The sequence below is a fragment of the Idiotropiscis lumnitzeri genome, chromosome 21, assembly GCF_059441095.1.
Source record: "Idiotropiscis lumnitzeri isolate Australia: NSW breed Sydney's pygmy pipehorse chromosome 21, RoL_Ilum_1.0, whole genome shotgun sequence".
Taxonomy (NCBI): Eukaryota; Metazoa; Chordata; class Actinopteri; order Syngnathiformes; family Syngnathidae; genus Idiotropiscis; species Idiotropiscis lumnitzeri.
The window spans coordinates 223,758-241,457 of NC_142411.1; the positions used below are offsets into that span (position 1 = coordinate 223,758).

The 17,700-nt window shown below is 46.2% G+C and overlaps 3 protein-coding genes across 6 annotated transcripts; all 3 read left to right on the forward strand.

Annotated features, from left to right (window-relative positions):
- The first annotated feature begins 118 nt into the window (after nt 1–118).
- Nucleotides 119–11,856, forward strand: ak9 (adenylate kinase 9). Of its 4 annotated transcripts, none has more exons than XM_088286423.1 (36): nt 119–263; nt 729–846; nt 1,130–1,193; nt 1,269–1,321; nt 1,425–1,521; nt 1,589–1,701; nt 1,785–1,946; nt 2,064–2,201; nt 2,277–2,351; nt 2,421–2,516; nt 3,407–3,546; nt 3,646–3,962; nt 4,053–4,073; nt 4,149–4,264; nt 4,700–4,847; nt 4,926–4,961; nt 5,026–5,172; nt 5,261–5,427; nt 5,640–5,855; nt 5,933–6,175; nt 6,261–6,382; nt 6,482–6,701; nt 6,775–6,846; nt 7,182–7,388; nt 7,514–7,732; nt 8,003–8,219; nt 8,556–8,757; nt 8,997–9,086; nt 9,386–9,532; nt 9,610–9,827; nt 9,899–10,095; nt 10,409–10,578; nt 11,048–11,146; nt 11,211–11,313; nt 11,389–11,503; nt 11,595–11,856. In XM_088286423.1, exons 2-36 carry the CDS (start codon nt 757–759, stop codon nt 11,807–11,809), a joined length of 5,052 nt encoding a protein of 1,683 aa, XP_088142549.1. In that variant the 5' UTR covers nt 119–263; nt 729–756; the 3' UTR covers nt 11,810–11,856. The 4 variants fall into 4 exon arrangements, with proteins under 4 accessions (XP_088142549.1, XP_088142550.1, XP_088142551.1 ...); XM_088286424.1 differs by having other exon boundaries at nt 1,628–1,701; XM_088286425.1 differs by lacking the exon at nt 8,997–9,086.
- A 148-nt stretch (nt 11,857–12,004) lies between these two features.
- Nucleotides 12,005–13,398, forward strand: LOC148316210 (uncharacterized). Its single transcript, XM_088286427.1, has 2 exons — nt 12,005–12,753; nt 12,994–13,398. Exons 1-2 carry the CDS (start codon nt 12,391–12,393, stop codon nt 13,138–13,140), a joined length of 510 nt encoding a protein of 169 aa, XP_088142553.1. The 5' UTR covers nt 12,005–12,390; the 3' UTR covers nt 13,141–13,398.
- Nucleotides 13,399–14,924: 1,526 nt separating this feature from the next.
- On the forward strand, nt 14,925–16,167 carry tmem18 (transmembrane protein 18). Its single transcript, XM_088286428.1, has 5 exons — nt 14,925–15,140; nt 15,242–15,359; nt 15,455–15,509; nt 15,578–15,671; nt 15,829–16,167. Exons 1-5 carry the CDS (start codon nt 15,048–15,050, stop codon nt 15,919–15,921), a joined length of 453 nt encoding a protein of 150 aa, XP_088142554.1. The 5' UTR covers nt 14,925–15,047; the 3' UTR covers nt 15,922–16,167.
- Nucleotides 16,168–17,700: the final 1,533 nt, after the last annotated feature.

A 17,700-nucleotide genomic window follows, 5' to 3' on the forward strand; every position in this document is an offset into this window, starting at 1 on the left:
CTATACGTTAAAATACTTTAATAGTCATATGATTTTTCTGTGATTCATCCCCGCACAAAATTCACCGATTACGTCCACTTGTTGATAGTTGCTATGGCACCAAACGCTACGGCCAACGGGTAGTGATAATAGAGAGTTTCCACGTTGACGCTAGTTTCAGCCACAAATTTGCAGCAATGCGAGTTTCAAATATTACGTTCCTAATGCGAATTTAAAGTATTTTACAATAGGTGGGGGATAGTTCTTCTTCTCAAATTTGTAAGGTAAACCTATTTTCGGTAAATATTGGTTCAAATGTATTTGTGCATCAGTATCCAGTAATATAGATGACTGCATTACGTGCAATCTGTGGTAGCGACCCCAAACTGCATTTTATCGAAACGTGAAAATGTCATGAAATAGCGTTCGACCACATCGAGTTTATTGAACTATACCAAGATTATCGTGTTAAATTGACATGGAGGAAGCTGTTACATACTTGTAATATTAAGCTCGTTATAAAACGTGTCATATATCTACCGTTTTTGTAGCCTAGCCCTCGCCACCGAGTGCGTAGCACTTTGCATCTTCAAACCGGGTTAAACCTGCACATTACGTCATGAATGTTCAAATGTGTTGTATGCAGATAAATAAGTTCAAATGATTATGATTACTTTGACGATTTCTAACGGAGAGCATCTCATGGCAGGGCCTTAAATTTCGCTCTTCATTTTTGTTGTTTGCCTTAGTGAACCAAGTTTAGGCAATACGACAGGAATGGATCTAGTGGACAATCTCATCGAAGAGGACGCGGAAAGACAGCGTCTACTTTCCAAACCGACCTGCTTCCTTGTGGTTGGAAGGCCGGTAAATGAGTTCACACATACACAGCAGAGATTTCATTCGATAGACTTGCGCAGTTGAATGCAACTCTGCAAGCCTCCACCTTTTTGGTTGGCTTTCTTTTTGTTTTTGGACTGAAGCAGATTGACTCAATCAGTCAATCAATCAGGCAATCAATCAAGACAATTTTCAATATTGCTCTCGTATTTCAGTCGAGAAGGATCACAATTAACAAAGCTGGCATGTTGAACTCTCATACCCATAAAAAGTCACAACAACAACAATTTGTGACGTCCGTTGTTTGCAGGGTGTCGGCAAATCCACCCTGGCCAAATATATTGCAGAGACGTGGGGTTGTGTTTTAATTGATGGTAAGCATAATCTCTCTCCCTCTACCTTTTACAAACATGAGCTTTTTATTCATTCCATCTGCTTCCCAATTGCAGACACGGAGGTGCTCGACTCCCACATCAGAAGTAAAACCGAGGATGGCATTAAGGTAACAACATCATGAACAACTTTTTTACCTTTTTTTAGAAGTGCCTGGCGGGCCGTGCGTCTTCCCTTTTCCCACGCCCGCACTAAAGTCGAGCATTTTACAGCTCCTGGATATCCTAAACGCGGGCGCGAGTGTACCAGAAGACGTGGTCCTGAGACTCATACTCGACATGCTGAACTCGACCAAAGTCGAGCATTACGGTAAGGCTTTGTTTGCTTGATATTACGGCACATCTTAGCACTCCAATGTTGAAATCACACGTCACAGGCTACGTGTTGAGTTGCCTGCCGTTCATGTCGGAGGAAGGCGTTACCGTCGATGAGCAAATGGAAATGATCAGGAAGCTCAAGCTCAAGCCGGACTTCATCGTCAACATCAAGGTAAGATCGCATCACCGCGCCTCTCTTTGGGTGGCCAAAAAAAAAAAACGACGACAATGCTCTCACGTCTGCTGTCTTGTCAGTGTGCCGACAAGGACCTGGTCCAGAGGCTGTCGAGTCAGAAGCAGCACCCGATGACAGGTCTTCTTTACAATCAAGATCAATGGAAACTGGACAATGAGTTCCACGTAACGGGATTCATTGATGAGGAAGTCGTGGAGGAGGAGGACAAGGAAGACTCGCAGGTATCTGTTCAGCCTCCCACATGCCCAGAAAACGAAATAAGTGGGCCAGATTCAGCACATGGAGATTCCACGTCAGCACCTGCGGTGACTGATAGCAGACTTTTTTCACGCTCGTAGGAGGAGGATGAAGAGGAGGAGGAACCAATTACCCCGAGGTGCACTATTGACCAGCTGGTGTGGATCCCCGAACGTCAGTCCAGAAATACTTCTCTGAGAATCAACACGTACAAGGATAACATCCTCAGACCACTGGAGGTGCAAATGCTCCCGGTCACAAGTGGAATAACGAGGACCTCCCTTGTCTTGTAACGCATCCCTCTTGTCATTCAGGACTACATGATGGACCACAACCCGATTTACCTCTTAGAGGTGGACGGAAGCGACACACCGGATGAGTTGCTCTTAGTAAGTGGCTTCATATAAGCAGCATGTTGCTACCTGTTGTTACTGACGTGTGTCCTTGTATGCGTGTAGTTTGTGTTGTCCCGTCTGGGATCAATGGCCATACAACGCATGTCCGTTCCCGTGGTCCTCCATCAGAACGAAGAGTTGCCCGAAGACATTGAAACGGTCAGTCCTGCTCCGTGTTTTTCACGTAGGCACAAACACGGTGGCCATTTTGTTTTGATCGTATTTAGCGGTCGGCAGCATGCCGCCAATCAGGGCCCGCATGGTCGAGTGGCCAGACAGAAAGCACTCCTTTGTGAAAGACACGTGGCATCCCGCCTGGAGTTTGCCAACAGGAACCTGAATTTCTGTTCGCTCATGAGAAAGACAATTCTCGGGTCTGATGAGACAAAGCGTGAACTCTTTGGCGTGAATGCCAGGTGTCCTGTTTGGAGAAAGCCAGGCACTGCTCATCACCTGACCAATCGCGTGGCGGTGGCAGCATCACCAAATGGGGATGCCTTTCAGCGGGAGGCGTTGAGGAACTGCTCAGACAGGGGCAAAAGTTTTCCTTCCAACAGAACAACGAACCGAAGCACACAATCGAGCTAACCAAAGACCGGTTTCGGGACAACTCTGTGAATGTTCTGGAGCGGCCCAGACTTGAACCCCATCGAGCATCTCTGAAAATGGCAGTGCACTGATGCCCCCCCCCCCCCCCCCATCCAACCTGACGGCGCTTGCAAAGAACCCAAGAAAATTTGTGACCGTGTCACAATGTCAAAATGTTACAAAGAAAATGGGCGCATCGGCCCAAAGTGAGGTGGGCCGCGCTTGCGGCGTCATATTCCCCAAAACAAAAGACTTGCGGCTGTAAATGATTGCCAACGGTGCATCAGTAAAGTATTGAGCAAAGGCTCCGAGTACTTGGATTAAACGCTACAAATGTGGAAAAAAATGAAAGGCTGTCAATACTTCCCATTTAAAGTGGACGTGCCGCTTCATGGACTGCATGCCAATCCATCGAACTCCCCCCCATCCAATGCTGCCTCCCCTCTGGTTCTGGTTTGTAGGAGGATCTGTTGAGGTTTATGTCCTCCTCCAGGATGCTGGTGCCAGGCTTCCGGTGGAGGAGGAGCCGCTGGGGTCGAAGTTGTCCGGTCGCCCTGAAGGAAGGACGCTTGGTCCCCGGAAAACCCGAATTCTCTGTCGGGTGAGGCCTGTCTCAAGAAGCGGGGCCTTGAGTGACGAGATGAGTTAGTTGCGTCCCGACTTCCGTCTGACCAATCTCTCCTCTGAAACCCTTTTGCAGCTTCCGGGACAAAATGTACATCCTTTCATCCCAAGAAGCCTACGATAAGTTTGTGACCAACCCCAGACCGTACCTGCTCCCTCCCATGCCGAGCCCCCCTTGCAGGGTTTGCATCATTGGAACAACGGCTTCGGGGAGGGCCGACCTCGCCAAACTGATGGCCGCGAGGCACAACGTGTCCGTGCTGGAGCTGGAGAAACTGGCCGAGCCTCTGGTGGCGGAGCTGGAGAAGGAGTGGCTCGTCAAAGTCAAAGAGGACAGCACGCTGGCCGCCATGGAGAAAATCCGGACCAAGCAGCAAAACGAGCAGAGTTCTGGCGAGTTGTTGTCCCGTTTCGCACGGTTTAGTACGGCACAGTAACGTTAACAGTTCTCACCAGATCACCTTTGACCTTTTGCCTCCCCAGATGGAACCCCCGCTGTGGAAGGTAAGCACACGTTTAGTTTTGCGTGCAGATTTTAGAGAAGCAAACGTACCGAATGCGTCGTGACGCTGTTTTCAGTGACGGAGGATCATCCCGAAGTGGTGGCCCTTGTGCAAACGGCTCTGGAAGAGGCCAAAAAGCAGGATGCCGCCAAGGAAGTCTATGCCCAAGCTCTGATGAAGGTCATCAGAGAAGTACGTTGATTTTGGATCTCCCCAAATGTGTGTGCATGTGGTTGGGTGCATGGACGGAGCCGTCATACATTCTTTATCCTCTATGAAGAACCACGAATATCGGTGCTCTGCCGAGGAGCTGAGTTGCGTGCCTGTCTGTTTTAGACTGCCCCCTGGTGGCCAAGGTGGAGGCCATTGAATGGATGTGAAGGGGAACAAAAAGTGTTGCTTTTGTTTAGTTTTTTTATCAAATTCCATTTGATGATGTCATTTTTCAAAAGTACTATTCTATTTTTTTCTCATCAAAGAAATACCACAAAAGTTTAGGTTCGTTTTGAGAAGAGGCCAGAAGGGATTTGTGGCATTTCCATTCATTTCCGAGGGGAAAGATGACTGGAGTGTTTTGCGCGCAACCGTGCTCATGGAACGATTGTCCCTTTCTTTGTTTTGTTCCAGAACGAATCTTCCAACGTGGGCACTGATGTGGGCAACGGCTGGGTGCTTGACAACTTTCCTAGGAACGCCTCCCAGTTGGAGGCTTTGCATCGAGCCGGAATCCATCCAGATTTCCTCTTCTGTCTCCTGCACACTGAGGTGAACCAAAGTAAGTCGCGTTCACGTTGATGTCTCCTGTCAGGGAGCGGCCACCTTTTGTAGAAACATTGCTCCGTTCGCACCGCAGATCCGTCCGGCGCTCCGCAGCCAGAAAACGCTGAAGGTAAGACCTCATTTTCCTCCCAAGTCACAAAAGGACCGGTTTGCTCATCGTGTCGACTCCTCAGATAAGCCCGAGCTCAAAGCGGAGAAGGATGAGTTCACGAGAGAATGGGAAGGTCTGCAGCTGTCGCTCAGCATAAGCCACTCGGTGCTGCAGACCGCCAGCAGGAGCCCCAAAGAACTTCTGGACGAGATTGTCCAGCTCATGGAGAGTGGGTGGAAACCTGTGGCTTCACACAGATCATTCGTTTCACATGAAGAAAAAAAAAGCGACCATTCCCTCACTTCATTGTTCTGCAGAGCCCTTCAAGTATTTGCCCCGAGAGTTCTCCGCCGTCGACTTGGATGAGGAAGCGGAAGACATCGAAGCCATCGCAAACCTGGAAATCGCAGACGATGAAGACGATTCTTCCAAGGACACGGCCGAGGAGGAGGAGGAAGAGGAGGAGGAGAAAGAAGGGGAAGACGTCAGTAAACCGTCGGCCCTCGTGCGCTTGCCGCTCCTTTCGCGTGTTGTGCGCTTGAGATGGCCAACGGCCGTTTTGTCAAAGTCACACTTGCGGTGTCTTTGACATGAAGCGACTTTCTTTCTTTGTTTTTGCTTCAGCGACGCATTTTGATTCATCTTTTCCCGCTTCACACACACGCTAATTTTTTGGGTCCTTTTCTGCTCTAAAAGTCAGAATCGCCAGGGGAGGCAACTTCCAAGAGGTCTTTCGGCGATACTTTTATTTTCTGCCCGGTGGTGCTCAACAAGCAGAATGCGCTGGTGCCCTGCACGGACGAGATCTCCGCCAAATATCGAGAAAAGGTCTACTATTTCTCCAATGTCGACGCCAGGGAGATCTTCCTGCTCTCTCCCGAGCAGTTTGTCGGACGTACCGAGCTTCTGAAGGTACAAGCTGACGAGGAAAAAGAAAAAAAACAAACCAAACCGCGTGAATACGTTGTGATGTCGGGCGGCTCTTTTAGCCTCCTGCCCTGCGGATCTTTGTGCTGGGATGCCGAGGCGCCGGCAAGACCACTCAAGGCGAGTGGCTCGCCAAGCAACTCGGCCTGTTCCACATTCAGTTCCGGGAGCATCTTCAAACGCTCCTCACGCCAAAGATGAAGCAGCGAGTTATCCCCGCCGATGAGTCGACGGAGGAGCATCTGAAGGCCTTGAAGTCCGCTATCGAGGATGCCCGAGGAGAAGAACCCGCGGAAGTAACTCAAGTTAGTTTTCGAGCTGATTGTACAAATTGTGTGTGTGTTTTTCACGTCTTTCTTATTTTTTGGGGAATTTTTCTTTGTGCATTAGGAGGATGCCGGACTGACTGATGAGGAAATTGGTATTAAAGCCTACTTGGCTGATGACCTTCCCTTGAGTTCACACGTCCTTGATAAGGTCATCAACCCGTACTGGAAGACGGAGCCTTACATGTAATGCAGCCATTCTCCATCTGTTCCGTCATCGCCCGATGCCGTTCGCGCTCGTCCTCCCGACGTCACGTCCGGTTCAATTCTGGCTGCTTATTTCAGGTCGACGGGTTTCATCCTGGAGGATTTCCCTCACAACACAGAGGAAGTGCAGCACATGATGCAGCATCAACTTTATCCTGACACCGTGGTCACCTTGATGGCCAACGTGGAGGACATTCAGGCACGTCTGTTGCCCAAATTCTGGCAGCGCTGGCGAGATCATTGCGACCGGCGTGAAGCTTTGCTCGACGTCCTCCGCGAGATACACGGCAAGGCTCGGGTAAGTCAGACTTTTTGTGGGCGGGGTCGTGACGTGCTTCATTTTGGCATTTTTGGGGGGGTCTTTGCGACAGGAAGAGAATATTACAAAGAGGAGGGCCGAACTCATGGAGGAGAAAGCGGCCTCTTCCACAGCCACCGCCAAAGTAAGTCAGCACTTCATTCAATTGACTCTTATATTATCTCATCTATTATTGCATAGCATCATTGTATGTGTCAAATGTTGCCCAGTTGGCATCCATTGCAGCCTGGTCATTCCCCCATCTGTGGTCCCTTCTCAAGGTTTCTCACTTTTTTTTGTGAGTTTTTCCTTGCCCTCCTGGGGGTTAAGATCGGGGATGTCGATTGTGGCTATGGAAAGCCCTTTGAGACTGTCTGTGATTAAGGGCTATACAAATAAAATGGACTTGACTTGACTTGACTCACGTCCACCGCTGTCACGATTGGACAATTTGATTGGCTTTCATTTGAAACAAACCAGTTTAGTTGCCGGGCGGAAGATGAGGACGACGAAGACGCCGCCAACATAGAGGACGAGATCGAGGCCATTCTGGAGGAGGAGTACCCCATGGAAAGGTACGACGAGTTCAAGGAGGAAGACGAAGTGGAGGAAGCGACCGCCGAGAGGCTGAACACGGAAATCGAAGAACGCTACGTGGCCGACTCAAACAACATGGCGATCGTGCTGGTGAACGTCATCGACGACGCCGTATTATTCCATTGAAGCCATTCTGCAAATGATCTCGATGATGCGTGCGTGAGCAGTGTGTTCAAACTTTTTGGCTTGTTTCTTTTTTGTTTTTCCACACACAGGAGGTTCTAAGCGAACTCAAAATTCCCCGGATATCCATCAACGCCTCGCGCAAGACGCCCGTCGTTCGCCGTCAGCTCCTCCTGAAAGTGGAGCCTCTGCAAGCCAACCGTGAGTCGCTCTTCCAAAAATGCCAGCCCATCTCTTACAACCTGGCACAGCTGCTCCTGCTCTACTCGTACAAGTTCCACAGCGCCTTTGGCTGCATGGACCCCGTCAAGGTAAGCCATTTGGGGGGTTCTTTTTCAGTCTGGAATTTTGGGGCCCTTAACATGAAACTCAAGCTGTTGAAATGGCCGTCGGTCCTGAACACAACCTTTCCAAACTCAGACCGTAGCGCCCCCCTGAACAAATATTAGTCCCCGACATTAGTTTCGCCAATCCACATGATCATAAGGGGACGAAGGAAAAAGTCCCAAGTGCAAAGGAATTTTTTTGGATTACACGAAAACGGCGACTGGAAAGTTGACCTTGTCTGTCCGTCCACACAGCGACACAGTGAAGGAGTCCTCATCCAACCTGTCTTGTGGCCTCTTGATACTGCCTTTCCAGTGCTCTTCAACCAATATATCTACTTTTTCGGCTCCAAGAAGAACCAGCAAACGTTCATGCTCAACCCCTTGAAGTACCTCAAGCAGTCAAAGCCCTCCCCTATGCTTCCCGTTAAAATGGCCATCGTCGGACCACCCAAATCGGGGAAAACAAGCGGTGAGTTGAAAAGATTTCCCAGTGTTTCTTTTTTGGAGGGTGTTCCACATGGTTCAATTTTGGGGCCCGTGTTGTTTTCATTGTATTTGCTGCCAGTGGGTTCAAGCTTAACACTTTTCTGTTGCAATTCCCTCCCTTTGGAATGACCAGCCCCATCTCTGTCAATCTTTTTGTCTTTCGCCTCAGCGTGAGACGCGTCGTCGTTCAAGTGTTTTATTGCGTTTACTGTTTGATGTTATTGTCGTTTTTCTTTTTCTATGTAGAGCACTTTGAATGCAGCTGTGGTAGTTTTTAAAGTTGAAAGTTGAGTTTTCACATTCCCCGCCATTTACACAGTGGCGACAATGTTCGCGCAGAGGTACGGCTTGGACCTGCTGTCCATTGGCGGCGTCATGCGGCGCATTCTTGAGGAGCAGGAGCACAGCGACCTGTCGCTGCAGATGAAGCAGCATCTCAACCAGGGCCTGGTGGTGCCCGATGAACTGGCCGTGCAGTGCCTGGAGAAGGTGCTTATGAGCTTGGTGTGCAGTACGCAAGGGTGCGTAAATGAAAACCTAACACCACAAAGGACCCGATTTTGTCTCTGTATGTGCTCTTTGATTGATTAGCGACCAGTCAAGGATCAGAGTGATGAGAGGTTTTTTTTTAAATTTGAATTACTTTTCAGAGCGGGTTTAAAAGTTGCACTGTTCTCCCCAAATGCTTTGTTTTAGTGTCATTTTTATTTGTTTTGGTATTAGTTTCATTTGTTTAATCTGGTGTATTTCTTGTGTGCAGGATTGAAAAAAAACATCACGGTAAGTATCGTGTCGTAAAAACTCGACAAAAGTATTCTTTTCAAAACAACCGCCAACAAATAAAATACAGGTGCCGTATACCCGTCAGCAGACATCAAAGTATAATAAGCGCAGTTTTAAATTCCATGCATCGCAACTCTAATGTCTTAAACAAAGCATGGGTGTATCGTGTGCATATTTTAATGGGGAAAACTGGCACTCCATAATATTGCACTTTTTTTTTTAAACACACACAATTAAATAGAATGAATAAGAATTCCAAAGTTGTGCCCACCTTGGCCACTTGGGGGCAGCATAAGACAGACTCTCAGCTCATCATCGTTTACCGAGGATTAAGAATATATGAATGGCCGTGTTGTGGTCTTCCAGGTATGTGTTGGACGGCTTTCCCATGACCATGAAGCAAGCGCAACTGATGCAGGCCAACAGCATCATCCCCATGATGGTGGTGGAGATGGAGCTGGACACGGTGGAGGTGCTCAAGCGAGGACTCGCCATCAAGATGGAGGACAACAAGTCTGAAAACCGCATCCTCGACATAACCACCAAACGACAGACAAACAGCACTGACCCTTTGTTGTTTTCCGTCGCAGGCCTCATTTGATGCACGACAGCGCCAAGATCCTCCACGTGCGTAACACGTGCTACAAGCAGGAAGCGGAGCTCATGAGGCCGCACTTCCAACTGCAGTATGACAACTGGATCCAGATGGACGGCCTCAAGAGCAAGTGGTACATCTGGGAACGCCTGATCCAGGAGATCAGCATCAGCATGGAGAACATCCACACTTACCTGAGGAGGACCAGAAGTGGTAAGTTCTTCAAGCGTAAGAGGAAGAACGAGCCGAGCGTGTTTTAACCGTGCCTTTCTTTAACCATGCAGGCCAAGCGGGTTGCATCAACAGGCTGTGCGTCACCCCCACAGAGTTCCAGCGTCAGATCGGAGAATTTGGCTACTACTGCTCCGTGTGCCTGGCTCTGCAGGACCACCTCGTGGACTGCTCCGAAACGCCATCACTCATGTATGCTGCGGAATACAATCGGCGCTATTTCAAGATGTGCAGCATGCGCCATTTGGAGGTCAGCCTTTAAAAAAACAAAAAAAACAAATGTCTAGATTCAAAACAGAAGCAGGGTTTTTTTTTTTTTTTTCTGACTATATGGATTAATTGTCAAGTGCAAGATTTGTGTGGTAAAAGTAAAGAAAAAAAATCTCAAACGCTGCACGTAAAGCAATACCAAAAACCCCGACAGCACGTGCATGATATTAAGTGATAAAAATTCAAATAAAGGACATTTTAGTTTGAGCTTTTGCTTATTTAAAAGCATTTTTTTAGTCTGTCTTCATTTACTATAAGAACCTTGCTCTGATGAGAATTTAATTTTGTGGCAGAGCTTTCTTGCCACTCCTGATGAATTTGTCAGCCCCCGCTGCCCGCGGCTTCTCCCGAAAGCAGACCGGCTGCCCAAAAAATTAACTGAGGCAGAGGTGAAGACGAGATCCCCTCAGGAAATTGAGATGAAAGGCTTCTGCCCTGTCACTTATCTGGATGGCAAACAAAGGTGAACGCACGCCGGACACGTCCCAAGACAGACAAACATTCACGTTTACATTTTACACCACAGGGAATTCAACACAAGCGACCACAGCTTGCTAATTCACTGCTTACTGCAGCTAAATATTTGAAACCGACACGGTGAAAAAGAAACATTAGCCATAAACCAGATGACAAAAAAAAAAAAATGCAACAATGTTCTACACAATAAAAGATGACAAAAAAAAAAATGCAACAATGCTCTACACAATAAAAGATGACACTTGAAAGTGTATTGTTTGGTGCAACGGAATTCAATCACAAGACTTCATGTCCTCCGAAAGCTCACAAAAACAAAGTCATTCACTGGGACTATGATAATTCTGAGACATTATTTTGCACATTCACTTTCAAATCAAGTCACATCTCTGAATTGAATGTGAAGGTCATAATGGAGAGGGTTTAGTTGCGCTTTTCTGTGGTTTCCGCCTCCCTAGGTACGAAGCCCTGGTACACGGCAACGTGGAATTTGCGGTGGAATACAGAGAGCGGCTCTACACTTGCGAGACGAAGGAGAAGCAGTACAAGTTTTTGAGGTGAGACAAAATGTTGTTTTTTTTGTGCTCCGCTGAGTGGCCGGGGATTGTTCATTTCTCAAAGCGCTCCCGAACGCTACTGGGATCTCGAGTTGCCCAGTAAGGTTCCTCCGCTTTGCGAGCCGATCCCGCTCACATCGCTGCCAACGCTGGGCTACCTGGAGCAGGTCGGGAACGCTCCAGAGTGTCAAGTTGTCAAGCTTGCGTGCGTGTTTTTGTGAGCCCTTTGCCTTGCTGTGAAGGGCGTGGCAGTGGCGGTCATCAAGGCCATGACGGCCGTCGGCTGTCTGAAGCCCAAGTTCCCCTTCTTCAGTATGGAACGATCAGCTCTCCACTACGTGGCGTTCTACATGAAAGGTACTCACTCCGTGCGGTATTTCCGCAAGAGCGCTGAAGCAGCGCGTGGCCGGCAAGCCCAGCTTCTTTTTTTTTTTTTCCCTCCCGACAGCATTCAACCACAGCAGCACGGAACACATTCGGCAGATGTACAAAACGAAGCTGGCCTCGTTCGAGGAGAACTGCGCACTCATTCCCTACCTGGGCTCATTGATGCGAGCCGACTTCAAGCTCCCCGGCGAACGCCCCGTCGACTTTGACTTCAAACTGCAAAAGTTTCTCGCCTTGAGAGACTCGCCCAGAGAGAAATCTGGTTTGCAAATTTAGCCTGCGTCTGTGTTGGGCATTAAATGTGGTCCGCGTTCAGACACAAAGACTCGCGTCATTCAATTTGTGCCTTGTTTTGTTTTCACTGCATTGTGCCGCTCAGAATTCGTAGCGCTCTATCAACGATGCCCAATGTCCGATATTAACGATACACACTTGTTGCTAGGCAGACTTCACAAGGCTCAATCATAGCCTTCATTTAGCCCAGTCGGCCAGAGGCAGGCAACAGACTTGCTAGCCACTTAACAGCAAGCCGTTATCCTGAGCCAACAACATCCTCGGCACTCACCACGGCATGGCCTGCATTTTAAAGTCACAAATATTACAGTGTGGAACATGACAACAGCAGCAGCACCTCACATGCATATTTTGTGTTGGTGTTGTGCATCAAGCATGAACAATATTTATAAATCATGAAATAAATATATGCAACTAGGGAGCAGTCGCATCTACTTTTGGGTTTCAACTGCTCCAAATGGAAATTAAAAAAAAAAAATCCAACGTAATTCACACACAAACAGTGCTGTAAGGAATGCATTTATTCGTCCACTCTGTATTGAATAGAAAAGTTCCAAAGATATATGAGGAGGCAAAAGAAGAGGAGGAGCGCCTCAAAGGACTGGCGCCACGAGTCCACTGGAATGCACTCCTGCACATTGCGTCCAGGTCCCCGGCTGAGGAAATTGTTTTCGTCCCCCCTGCCGACAGCCTCCTCCATAACCACCATGAAGCTCAAAGGCGCTCCACGGAGGCCGTGGCACCGGGACGCCGAGCCAAGAGCGGGCTCGTACCGGCGACATGTAGACTGCGAGGAAGCCGAGCAGCGCCGACGGCACGGGGAGCTCCACTTGGCTTTCCGGGCCGAGCGCTACCAGCCGCTCGTTGAGCCGGAAGTGAACGAGGAAAAGAGGAGCGAGAAGGAGAAGCACAAAAGGGTCAGGAAGGTTGGTTGGTCTATCTTAATATTTCAATTCTGCACGGAGGATATTTGCATTTGGTTTTCAAGGTATGTGACACACGCGCACGCGCACACACTTCAGAGCAGCCGGCCATTTCCTGTATGAAGGACCTCAGGAGACAATTGTGTTTCCATTTTGAGAGGAAGCTCAGAAAATAAGTCGTGCTGTGCCATTGTCGTTCTTCGAAAGAAGCAATCGTATGACCTGTACACTTTTGTCTTGCAGAATGTCGGCAAAGCGTTGCGCTCCACGTGGAAGTGCCTTCTGCTCGGTCTGCACAATTTCACTGTGTGCTACTCAACGGCCGCGACCTTCGTGCCGGACTTCAGCCCTGTAAGGAACAGACCTGAATGGCTCTTCTCGGTCTCGTAATGTTTATGCTAATATTCATTAGCACGTCTATGGTGTTTCGCCTTAAATGTTAGCATTAAGCTAGCTGACTTTGGTTTGACGACGGGTCTTGAACGTATCGCTCGTTGTAGCAACTAATCCACAGTGGTGTTTCCCTGCCTTGTAAAAATATGTAACACGTGATTTTTTTCCCATGCATTGTAAAACTTTTCCTTGTAATATTATAACTTTTTGTTCAGAAAATGCCTACTTTTTCATAACACAATTACATTATTGGAATATTGCAACTTTAATGTGTTATTTTGATTTTATAATTAAAAATAAAGGTTTTTGCATAATATGCATTATTCTCCCTTTGTTTATATAAATAAACAAATCTACTTAGATTTCTAGATTTGTATTTGTAGTATTAATTTGTTTTTGTTTCTTGTAAAGTCTTGTAACTTTACTAAACGTATTAGAATTGATTTTCATAAAATATAAATGTGATTTACTGTAATATTATGATCTATCGTCATAATATCACTCCTTTTCTCATAGCTTTTTCCAGATATGGATAAGTGTGTGAAAACTCAAGTTGCTAAAAACTATTTGGGTCAGGGAGTCCTGTGAAACATTCCACATTAAGATTTTGGGTGCAAACTAAAAATAAGGGAAAATGTACCACTCGAGGGTGTTGATTTTTATCAATAACGCAAGGCGCCCAGTTTATGGGAAAAAAAAATTCAAGTTGCTAGAAAAATAGGTCAGAGTGCCTTGGGAAATGCACTAGGATTTCTGAAACTACCCCCAAAAAAATCACGACAATTGCGGTTTTCGTAGATTATGTAAAGCACCGATTATGTAAAAACATTTTGTTTAAGTTGCTAAAATATGGTCAGAGGGACAAGAAACTTTCCATACATGACTCAGGATTCCTGGTACGACCCAAAAATTTACAGAAGGGGTCGAGTTTCATGGATTATATTTTATATATATATATATATATATATCCATCCATCCATCTTCTGTACCGCTTCTCCTCACTAGGGACGCGGGGGGTGCTGGAGCCTATCCCAGCTATCTTCGGGCAGTAAGCGGGGGACACCCTGAACTGGTTGCCAGCCAATTGCAGGGCACACAAAGACGAACAACCATCTGCGCTCACACTCATACCTGGGGGCAATTTAGAATGTTCCATCGGCCTGCCATGCATGTTTTTGGAATGTGGGAGGAAACCGGAGTACCCGGAGGAAACCCACGCAAGCACGGGGAGAACATGCAAACTCCACACAGGATGGCCTGAGCCGGGATCGAACACACGCCCGATGCTGTCTCTCACTGTGAGGCCATCGTGCTAACCAGTCGTCCACCGTGCCGCTAAATATATATATATATATATATATATATATATATATATATATATATATATATATATACTCCGGTTTCCTCCCACATTCCAAAAACATGCATGGCAGGCCGTGGGTTTTCCTCCGAGTACTCCGGTTTCCTCCCATATATATATATATATAATATATTAATTCCCAGCAAAGCCCCAAATAAGAAGAAATTGCACTTTCCCGAGGCGGTGAGGTGAGATTTACGGCAAGATGGTGAGTTATTTTGTTAGGACGAAATATCAAACGTGCCAAATATTTATATATTTTATTAATTGATTTAATCGTTTCCCTTGGCCACTTCACTTGTACTTCAAAAGAAATTCTGATTGTTGCCATTTCCGTATGCTCAAATATGTTATTCAAATAAAAATAATAATAAATGTAAAAAAACTCACTTGTACTTCCGAATTATGGTCACGTTATTGTGACGTAATTTTGGTGCGACGGAAAGGTTTGCTTCGTGACGGCAGTGGCGTCTTGTTTTGTATACTTTCTGCAGCCTGGCGATATTAGAGATCTTTTCTTTCCTTTTTTTTTTTTTTTTTAAAGATGGCAACCCCAAAACCTGTCAACATCAGCTCCGTACCTATCGATGCCTTTAGTAATTTAAGAATTACATCCATCTGGACGTTCCTCATGTCTGTAGGTTCAACTTTAATTCCTAAATTAGCGATGCTACTGCTTGCGCGTTTTGTGCGTTATTTTTACTGTATTCTCAGCGTGTCATTTGACTTTATTTTCAGGTGAAGTGGTCAGAACCGTGGCTTGTCGGTGGTGCTGTGTTTCACGTAGCTTGTCTCTGCTTGACTGTTGTAACGTGCAAGTATTATAGAGCTCAGATCTGCCACTTCCTGCTTCTAAGTAAGTGGACATAAGCATTGGGTCACAATAGGTTGTTTATTCATTATTAAAAAATAATAATTATATATATATATTATGCTCCATGTTTCCCTCAGTTATCTTGGTGTACGGTGCAGAATATTTAAACGAGCTAGCAGCAATGAACTGGAGGTATTTATTTTAAATTTCCTATCTTATGGAATACCAATGTCCACTTGACTGAGTAAAACCTCTTGCAGGTCGTTTTCGGAGTTTCAATATTTTGACTCCAATGGCATGTTCATATCGTTGGTCTTCTCCATCCCGTTGCTCTTCAACGCTCTCATCATTGTGGTGAGTGCTGAGAGGTTGTCATATCATATTTCATTCTCTTTTAGTTTAACACCAAGCACAATATCAATATTAGTTTTATTAGCCAGCCTATGACATTTGCCGTTGTTTTAGCTGTAAGCTCGCAAACTTTAAAGCCAAGTTTTGTGTTGCTGCCCAGATGGTGTGGCTGTACAGGACCTTCTCCACCATGACCGAGCTCAAGACACTGCAGCTCAAGCGGAAGGCGCGCTTAGCCAAGAAAAGAGACTGATCCTTTTCGCTCAACTGTCACATAGAACCAGATTCCATTTTTCTTTTTCAGCTGAGGTGGAAAACCCGTGGCCTGTGAGCCATGTATGGCCGTACTTCAACGCACAAAAACTAATACAACGTTCTAAAAGTGGAATACATCCTGCTTGGTACTGTGTGGAAAGCTTGTACAAGAGGACCAAAATGCTTTGTATTCAAATTTGTTATGAAATGTGTTTTAGTGCTATGATAAAGCATTGTAAGTTTCTATTGGTGTCAAAATGGAGTCAAATTCTTTGAAACCTTTCGGTCCTTTACTATGTTGAAAAGAAAGCACCATCAGAATCTCTCCTTGATGTCATCCAAAACAGGTTAAGGAAAGGTGGCATAAAGGTTCGGAGACTGGATTTTCCAAAGGAGGCCTCAGAATAGTCTTAATTCAGTTTTATTCAGGCTCTTGTCACTAGAGGGCGACAGGGACCAAATTAAGGACGCTTGTCCGGTGACCGAAGAAGAAGCAGCTCAACGTGACAAGGCGAAAAAGAAGAAGTGGTGCAAAAGTGGAGCTTTGAATGAAGTTGGGAACATTCATGATTTAAGACTTGGCAGTGGCCAACATCAATAAACAAGTTCGAAACACACCTGTCAAACTTCAATAGGAGCACCTGCGCAAGCCATTGATGTGTGAAAAAAATGTTTTCATTTCAAGGGTCATGGCCCCGATTGATGCGTTTTGACCGGTTGTCGGAAACAGCTGGAAGCTATTTGATTTATTTCAAACAAGCTGAAAATTCCTTGGCAGTTTTTTTTTTTTTTGCCTAAACTTCTTCATCTTAGAGACATTTTGGGGCACCCTTTGTGTGACAAGCATTCGTTTATTGTAGTTTGGGGAATCAGAACAAATATAATTTTAAGATAAGTAATGTTTGCATGCATTTTTTTTCTGTAGTAGTCAGTTTCTAATGAGATTTCAATGTGTTAATTCATCATCAAGAAGGCTCGTCATTTTTTTGTCAATTTTTCAATCATTTCCAATTTGATTTAATTTTCTACACATTTTTGGTTTTCAAAACATTTCTGAGTATATTTATATTCATTCTTTAAAATGTTTTTTGTTTAATTCAGCTACCCTCCACCAGTGTGATGTCGCAGCCAAGGACCCCAATGACAGCCCCCTGCCGAATATGCCCCCCCCCCCCCCCCCCTTATGGTTTCTCAAACTCTCGTCTTTGGGTTTTTCCCAGCTGCGTCTCTGTGTTTAACTGATTGGTCTCATAAACCCAAGAGTTATTTCTGGTGGGTCTGGCTGCTCGCTTTCTGAGTTTTATGACTTGCCCCCCCAAATAAAAACAACAAAAGAGAATTATATGGATATTTATCATGCTACAGAACATGGTGAGGGAGGAAACTCGAGTTGCTACGGAGGCAAGATTCAGACCTAGAATCTCTCTTGGCTAATCAGTACGGAACTTGTCGTAGTCGATCTACGCGGAGGATGAAGCGAAATATCTCGGCTCAGTTCAGTTTGAAACACTTGACTTTTTTTTTTCTTTAGCTAATGCTGCATGAATTGATTTTCTTGTCCATCAAACATGGCCGTAATGACTTATTTGTGAAGGAAGAGCGAGTCAGACGTTGCGCTAATTAATGACTTTTCCCCCGAGCTCCGGCTCCCACGCTGAAGTCTCCGTCCGTTGACGAACGTATTCCTCCATTTGACGTCGTCTAAACGATTTGGTTTTCTCCGAGTCATTCGCCGCAATTAAGGCCCATCTTCCGAGCGTGAATGGAAGCGGCCGGC

What these genes read in the sequence shown, in the direction of transcription:
- ak9 (XM_088286423.1), top strand. Translation starts at nt 757, where the DNA reads ATGGATCTAGTGGACAATCTCATCGAAGAGGACGCGGAAAGACAGCGT. An exon ending in AAACCCGAATTCTCTGTCGG is followed by an intron (nt 3,547 to 3,645) that starts GTGAGGCCTGTC and finishes ACCCTTTTGCAG; the next exon opens with CTTCCGGGACAAAATGTACA. An exon ending in CGCTGGGCTACCTGGAGCAG is followed by an intron (nt 11,314 to 11,388) that starts GTCGGGAACGCT and finishes CTTGCTGTGAAG; the next exon opens with GGCGTGGCAGTGGCGGTCAT.
- LOC148316210 (XM_088286427.1), top strand. Translation starts at nt 12,391, where the DNA reads ATGAGGAGGCAAAAGAAGAGGAGGAGCGCCTCAAAGGACTGGCGCCAC. An exon ending in AGCACAAAAGGGTCAGGAAG is followed by an intron (nt 12,754 to 12,993) that starts GTTGGTTGGTCT and finishes TTTGTCTTGCAG; the next exon opens with AATGTCGGCAAAGCGTTGCG.
- tmem18 (XM_088286428.1), top strand. Translation starts at nt 15,048, where the DNA reads ATGGCAACCCCAAAACCTGTCAACATCAGCTCCGTACCTATCGATGCC. An exon ending in TCTGGACGTTCCTCATGTCT is followed by an intron (nt 15,141 to 15,241) that starts GTAGGTTCAACT and finishes CTTTATTTTCAG; the next exon opens with GTGAAGTGGTCAGAACCGTG. An exon ending in CTGCCACTTCCTGCTTCTAA is followed by an intron (nt 15,360 to 15,454) that starts GTAAGTGGACAT and finishes TGTTTCCCTCAG; the next exon opens with TTATCTTGGTGTACGGTGCA.